The sequence below is a fragment of the Phragmites australis genome, chromosome 12 (assembly GCF_958298935.1).
Source record: "Phragmites australis chromosome 12, lpPhrAust1.1, whole genome shotgun sequence".
In the NCBI taxonomy this organism is placed as follows: domain Eukaryota; kingdom Viridiplantae; phylum Streptophyta; class Magnoliopsida; order Poales; family Poaceae; genus Phragmites; species Phragmites australis.
Window position 1 is genome coordinate 30546367 of NC_084932.1, and position 7789 is coordinate 30554155.

At 43.2% G+C, this 7789-nt stretch overlaps 1 protein-coding gene across 2 annotated transcripts; it reads right to left on the reverse strand.

Annotated features, from left to right (window-relative positions):
* Positions 1–1605: 1605 nt before the first annotated feature.
* On the reverse strand, positions 1606–5157 carry LOC133887361 (uncharacterized). 2 transcript variants are annotated; one of them, XM_062327292.1, is made up of 5 exons: positions 4963–5157; positions 4226–4599; positions 3227–3344; positions 2917–3124; positions 1606–1953 (listed from the first exon to the last, which is right to left on the reverse strand). In XM_062327292.1, exons 2-5 carry the CDS (start codon positions 4591–4593, stop codon positions 1793–1795), a joined length of 855 nt encoding a protein of 284 aa, XP_062183276.1. In that variant the 5' UTR covers positions 4594–4599; positions 4963–5157; the 3' UTR covers positions 1606–1792. The 2 variants fall into 2 exon arrangements, with proteins under 2 accessions (XP_062183276.1, XP_062183277.1); XM_062327293.1 differs by having other exon boundaries at positions 4226–4585; positions 4963–5154.
* Between the last annotated feature and the right edge of the window lie 2632 nt (positions 5158–7789).

Sequence of the window (7789 nt, forward strand, 5' to 3'; positions counted from 1 at the left end):
TCCCTGTGTTGCCCACTGATCTTTGCACGTCTGATCCTGTCTGTTCGTGATTTTTCCTGAGACTCTGCTATTAAGTAATTGGTAGATTGATAGTTTCATCTATGAGTTGAAGCGATGAACAGATTTTCTGTCACTGTCCATCTGCTAGTGACCCCGGCGTCCTTGCTACGGCCGGTATAATTGTGGCCTGACCTGAAAAATATAAGGCTTTCAAATGATGGGTTCTGATTTACATTTGCGCCTGGTGCTGTGATAGTTTTGCAATGTTTGTGGTGTTCAATGATCAAATTGTATGGCTTCTCGCCGTGGTGGTGTTGCAATTTGAGGCAGTTGTGCCTGGTCTTCGGCTGGACGCCAGATTGCTTGCGCCTGGTACCTCGACCTCCCGACGGCACTTGCACCGGCGGCGACCGCAACGATCTCTACACTCGGAGGGCCATCCTTGGGGTGATCGTTAGCGATTGGAGGCGATGTAGCCTGACCAGACGACGGGGCCATCTCTGTCTAGCCATGTTCGCCCATCTACGTCTATCCCCGTGAATCCATCTTCGACCAGCATGGAGCAGACGGCGAGTCCATGTCCGCCGCCCAGGTAAGCCAAGGCCCACCCATCTTGATCATCTCCTTGGCTGTTCCCTTGCATAGAAGAATGAACTACTGACATAATTTTATTATGACTTGGAAGATTCTAACATGTCAGTAGTATATAATTTTACTATAACTTGGAACTACTGAACCATAAACTACTAAGCATTGACTACTAAAGCCTATAGGAAAAAATACTGAAGAAAAGATAAAACTACTGAAGACAAAAGAGGACTACCGAAGGACAATTGAAGATTATAATTTTTAGACGTCCAAGTTATAGAAAATTTCTTCAGTAGTTTAACAAATTTCTTCAGTAATTACGTAGATGGTCCATGTTTCATTTGTTTTTATTTTCTGAATCTGTCAGTAGTTCTTTTCAGGCACCGCCATGGCTTGGATCCTCTTCTAGCACTGTGCAGCTGGGGATCCTTTTCCGCACGCAGTAGATGCCTAGATCCATGACAGTCATTGGATGGCCTGTTATCAGGACAGTAGGTATATCATCGCCTGCTCCGATTCCAGCGTGGTGGAGCTCCTGTAGGCTGTGCCGTTCCAGTTCCTAGATGCTCTTCGGGAAGCTCAAATTGGGATCCTGTACCGTTGCAAGGGATGGCAATGGCATCAGGCTCATTGGAGGAAACCGAGCTTCCTTCAATGGCGCAGGGGCGCGGGATCAAAATCAACACCATTGGAGGTAGCCTGAATTCGGAGGGGTGCTAGCCGGTGACCAAAAAAAGGATGCGTTGCGGGCTGGGGCAAAGGTGTGTGCCGGAGCCGCAGAACCTGCCCCCGCCAAGTCACCACCGGGCCGCCTCCGGAGAAGCTCGGAATCGCCGTCGCCCTCTACAGTCATGGAAGAATGGGGGGGGGGGGGGGACGAGGAGAAAGAGGAACCGTCACGGGTGTGCAGCATTTGACCGATGCAGTCAAATCGGATGTATGGGGGGAGGGTGTAGTGTGTGTATACACACACATATATACACATACATACACACACGTAACGATGATACCGAATAGTAAGTAATAGGAGGAACATGTAGTGATGATACGGAATAGTAACCTTCCAAGTATACAGTTGTTCTTCACTACGTGAGTACACAGTATTATTCCAGATGTCCTTCTTCACTCAGTGAGTATATTAGTACGCGCCCAGTTGATCAAGTTGCTCCAAAGACAAAACAAGGATAATGGCAGCTAACCCTCTTTAGCACACACTGTCGTAAATGTAAGGAATGTTACAGTGCCCAGCAACATATTTGAGACCCTTGGGATGATGTATCCTCGGACTGCAGGCAAAGCAGCGCGTGAAGTCAACATTCTTCCTCACGGCCGAGGTGCCATCAAGCTGAAACCCTTTGTGTCCAACTGCAACAAACAAACAACCTGTTTAGAACATTGGCATGAGGATACAACACATGCAATAAATGTGAAACCATATGGATTCATCTGAATAGTGTTTGTCAAGAATGGAGGCAGAGTAGTTTAAGACCATTAAGTTTAGCATCACATCAGACTATGTGGAATTATTTTAAGATGTCCAGTGTAAGTTTATTTTTCTTCAGATGCTTGTCACAATCATGTGATACCATAATGATAGTGCGAGAGCACCTATCATGAGAATAAACATAATGATTTTATGTCTAAAACCAACAAGCCAACTGCCTACAGCACGCAAGACACAATCCAACCTTACCAAATAGATAAAGAGGAAGTATCTGGTGCACAAACACCATTCTGTGCACATATGCACAAAGTCTATGGCATGTGGGCCCATCACATTGATTCACATGGCTTGGTGCATTGATTCACGTGGGCTGAATTACTACAAAGGGGATAAACAACAAGGATAAAAATCTCTTGAAAAATGTGCAAAGCTTCTATACTAGTTACCATATCAATATTAAGAACTAAGCATTCACATCTGTACCAGTGTAAGTCACATTGCAACAAGGAGCAGCTGAAGAGCACGCTATACTAAAATATAAGAAATAAAAACTGGAGCAAAATTAAATTCAAGCAAGATAGGTACACAATAAGGATGTGTTTGGTTTGAGACTTTGATGGACCAACCCATCCTCAATTAAAAACCATATTTCCCTAAGATCAACTAGTAGAAATCTCTAGATCAGCCAACCTCCAAAACCTAGATCCACCTAAAACCTGCACATGCTAACTGCTGAGAATCCACTACACTATCTTCCATTTGAGGATCGCATCCATGTTCATTTTCGATTTAGTTACCACGCATCTATTTGCAGGCTTTAGAGGAGACATTATATTATGAAGAAACCGTTGAACTTCAACTAATATAGAAGAAAGAAAACTCACCACTCGAATCAGAACCTAGTGGCTCACAACAAGTGACAACGAAGCCACTTGGAGCCCGCCTTTTGCCACAGTTATACAGTTCAGCAAAGAAAAGTTGTTCCTGCGAACCCTCCTTACTGGACCGTGCTGTGAAGTTAACGTGTGTGTAAAGACGTTGTGACTCAGCCATCATGATCACAGGCATTACATCTATGAGCTCAAACTTGATCTGATCACAAGAAATTAAGTAAGGTTATTAAATACATTTTACCAATCGAAAAAAGATACTATGTAACTTCCTAAAAGAAGTAAAAAAAATTGCGCAGCATACCTTCTTCCTTCTATTGTAGTGCTCCAAGGCACCCTTCGCAAATCTCTTGGACTTCTCAAGAATAACACCTGGACGTGCGTGAAGAACATACGGATCTTTTGTGTAAGGAGTGATTTTCCTACGACAATAACAACAACAATGTCAGAAATGTCCAAAAAATTGGATAGATAAATATTAAACAGGGTTAGTAGCTATCAAGCATCAACATGTAAGAACACATTATTATCTGTACAAGAAATATAAAAGCATATAACTTGCCCATTCAAAGTGATTAGATAGCAAACATCTTAGAGAATATTAATGTATGATAGCCATGGTGCAATCATTGTGCCTTGCTTACTCGGCATTAAGACATTAGTGGCAGCAATGCATTTAAGAAAAACTGGCACTTTGCAAGTTCTATTTGGACATCAGAGTACAGTCTACACTAGTTTTAACAGTTGCCATTAGACTTGATGACAATGATTGGTAGGATCCACAATTCTGTTGAAGTGGCTACCTCAGTTATCCATGCGTAAGTAAATGTCAGATGCAAATTGGGCTAGGGTGTTTGCAAAATGGATAAGGGGGGACTCAGTTAAAAATATTACGACAATACAACAATTTTTGCCTGATTATACAACATGCTGCAGCAACAATATGATCAAAAGTCCTAACTACAAGTGCATGATGAGATAAATAACACACAGAATTACAGCACTTAAACAACCATTATGATCTCAATCTGCTGAACAAATCATAACTACTTCTCTTGCCATCGCACAAGGCATCATAACTTGCTAACTTTCTCAGGCACGCAAACAGTAGCACAGGGCCACAGGCTAAAGGCCGGTGTGGTAACCAAAGCAAACGAACCAATTAATTAATTTACTGGACGAGTCCCAATGCCCACTAATAAGTTTAATATACGCACTCCATGTCAGGCATGCAAATAATCACGTGATCGGGATGAGGAGAAACGATATATAATGCAAATTACAGAGGGATTCGACTTCTTACCGAGCAGGTGCAGGTGGCGGCGGAACAGGGAGGTAAGCATTAGCCAGGTTGGTGAGACAGCGGAGTTCGAAGGAGCGTCCAGGATCTTCTGACTCTGAGCTGCTGCTGCTGCTTGACCGCAGGAAGTCCAAGATCGAGGGAGGGAGATGTCCTGGTTCTCCTGACTCTGAGCTGCTGCTTGACCGCAAGAGGGTGGACAGCGAGGAAGGGAGCCATCCAGCTTTTTCTCCTGGCTCTGTGCTACTGCTTGACATGAGGGCGGGAAGCGAGGGATGGAGCCATCCAGGTTGTCCAGGCTGAGGAACGCGGCCGTCCAAGTCGTCGGCCCTCCAGGACGTGTGCTGCACCACCTCCATGACCCTGAACATCGATGGCTGCTTGTTAGTGAGAGTCGGATAGTGAGATTGAGGACGAGGGGGAAAGAAAATAACTTTATGGAAACACTTCTCTCTTCCCGCACTTCTCAGCTACAACAACAATTTTCAACAAGATCCTTGCATCCCAAAGTTCTCAAGTCGGTTCAAAAGAGGCGTGTTTCCAACTCGTTCCGGAGAAAATAAAATTAAACGCGAAATTTTCAACCAGATTAAAAAATTTGACTCGGAAATTTCAACCCGATCAAAATATGCCAACTCAATTTGAGGATTGCTCGGAGATTTTAAGCTAGGTCGGAACGGTGTCGACTTGAATCGAGGGGGGGGGGGGGATCGGTTGGGGTTAGGGTTTGGCACCATCACCTTCTCCGTCGGCGTGGGCTCCTCTGACGAGGGGAGGGGACGGCGGGGATCGATGTCCTCCGTTGACGGCGGCGGCGATCGATGTCCTCCTGCTGCGGCGGCGGCGGCGTGGCCTTCTCCTCCGAGCCCGGCAAATCTTTTTTAGATGATGACTTCGTGGCGGGTCAAATACTAATATAGGAGTAGTGATTTCGGGTTCGAGTTGGACTCCGATTCGCCTGTTTACCGCGTGTCGTCGGCGCCCCGCAAGTTTTTTTTTTTACTCCTGTGTTAGCTAAAGGCCCATTTATTGGTCGGACTGTTTCTCACATTCACCTGGGCTGTTTCTCCTACTACGTACGTAGTACATATTTCTTCTGGGCTGGTCTAAGCTGACTTTTAACTATGCGGTTTTCCTCTTAAAAAAACAAGAAAAAAAAAATCCTTTTTTCCTCCCTGAACTATCGATCGAGCCTGTTTTTCCCTGAACTATCGATCGAGCCTGTTTTTCCTCCCTGAACTACGTACGTAGTACATATTTTGGTTTTTCAGGACTAGGAATTCGAAGACCCCTCTTATTATCAGGGTGAAGGCAAGTTATCCTTGATGCATTTTGATCCTATGTTTTTCCTAAATGTTTTGTAGGGGTGGGCATTTTTACACCGAACTGAATAAATCGAACCAAAATTACTGGTTTTTTTGGTTTTGGTTTTGGTTCTGTTTCTGTTTCTCAAAAACCAAAATTAGTTCTGTTATTTCGATTTTGGGAGTCCATAAACCCAAATTAGTTCTGTTATTTCACTATTGTCTATACTCTTTTATAATCTTATGTATTGCATAGCTACCAATTTATACTAAATTATGGTCCGTAATTGTTGACTAATTTGGTTCGTAATTGTTGACTACCAATTTACCAATTAACACTAATTTGGTTAATCCGGATAAAACCGAAAATTGAAAACCGAAATAGCCGGTTCTCATTTTGCAAAAACCAAAATATTTAAAAACCAAAAAAACTGAATCGAAAAAACCGAATGCCCACCACTAGTGGATTGTTTTGTTTACAAAGTTGCATGTTTATAATTGCCCGTGGGAAACCCATGATAGGTAATATCTTAGTCTTTCTCATATCACCTTGTCGTCTCGGTTTTGGTGAGATCAAGGGTACTATTGCTTAGCCATGCTTGGAAAAACACTTGGTTTAATAATTTTGATAATAGTTTTATGCAACGAGATAAAATTATGTCCTTAGCAACATGGACTAGAGAATTGTTGGGAGCTAAAAACACATCAAACAACTCAATTTATTATTTTTATTATTCTTTACAAATTATCGGCGAAGGAAACGATCAGATCGGAGTTGCAACGGTGGATATATGACTTTGGAAGGGTGAAAGAAGAGTGTAGAAATTTTTTTGGGATTTTTTAGAGGCTCCTGGTGTTTTCTGGATTTTCTAAGAATTTTTAGGAATTAAAAAGGATTTTTAAGAATTAAAGGAAAACTCAATGTTACTAAAGAAATGATTTTTTAGTAAAAAAAGGATTAAAAGAGATTATTCCAAATTATTTTACTAAAGAAAATCATTTTCTAATTTATCATAATTATTTACCATTTTCCCTAATTTTTCTAATTTTTTCTGATTTTTTCTAATTTTTTTCTGATTTTTCTAACTTTTTTTTACTGACCGGGCTGCCACGTGTGCGAAACCGTCGCCACGTCAGCGCCACCTAGGACAAAACCGGGTTCAAAACCACGCGGGGAGGGAAAAAAATCCGGTTTTGATAGTTGAGGGAGCAACAATATCTGGTTTTGCGGTTGAGGGGGGGAAACAGACTCGAGCGATAGTTGAGGGAGGTAAAATGGACTTTTTCCAAAAAACAACCCAAATGTTATTTCGAGATTACTCTCTAGCAGGCTTTCTCGCGGGCCACGCTATGTGCTTGACACGTGGCCCATCCAAGTCTCTCGGTGCCTCCCGTCTTCTATCAGTGGCGTATCCAAGGGGTAAGTAGCGTTTGATTCACGCTAAATTTTGTGTTTTTTCTGTTCGGAGAGTTTAGAAGCATCTGCATCGAAAGGCTCCCCCCCCCCCCAACAAGAGGGCAGCCGTGCTAGGTGGAGCGCTCTCGTGCTAGGTGGAGCGCTCTCGCGCAAGGAGGCGACCGGTTCGGCCGGCCACCTCGCCTCCGACGACGTTCTGGCGTCGGAGGAGGAGGCTGGCCGCGGTGATCTGGTGAGTTTGCAGGATGAGGGGAAAGCTACGGGTTCGTCGTCTGACATTGGTGCTGGTTCCTAGTCCGACAATAGAGTGTGTGGATCATGGCCGCTCGGAGGAGGAATGTAGAAAGGCAAGAGAAGAACACATGTTGGCGGTGACAAATGCTGTGATGTTGGCATCGGATGTGCCTAAACGTCAACATGCACCGGAGTTCGTCAGTGATTTCTCCGGGAGATAAATGCATTGGCAGTCCTCAAACTTGTCATACCTTGTCATCCAGGTCCCCGATCTCGCAAATTGCATTTCTGTACCATTAATGTTGTCTTTTTGTCTCATTTGGGTCCAAATCTCGGCTTGGGGCAACTGGGCGCCGACGTGGTGCGCCGCGTGGCAAGGGTGGCTGACGTGGCTTGCCACATGGCGCCTAAGTGGCAAATGCGGTATAGAAAAAAAATAAAAAAATAATAGAAAATTAAGAAAAATAAAATAAAAATAAAAAAATCGTAAAAAATCAGAAAAATAGAAAAATCATGGAAAATTAGGAAAAATAAAATAAAAATCAGAAAAAAATCGGAAAAAGTCAGAAAAAAATAGAAAAATCATAATTTAAAAAAAATCAGAAAAAATAG

Coding starts and splice junctions, on each gene's coding strand:
- LOC133887361 (XM_062327292.1), bottom strand. CDS start 4,593: ATGTTCAGGGTCATGGAGGTGGTGCAGCACACGTCCTGGAGGGCCGAC. Junction 3,125..3,226: donor ACTACAATAGAAGGAAGAAG/GTATGCTGCGCA, acceptor TCTTGTGATCAG/ATCAAGTTTGAGCTCATAGA. Junction 1,954..2,916: donor ACTAGGTTCTGATTCGAGTG/GTGAGTTTTCTT, acceptor TGTTTGTTGCAG/TTGGACACAAAGGGTTTCAG.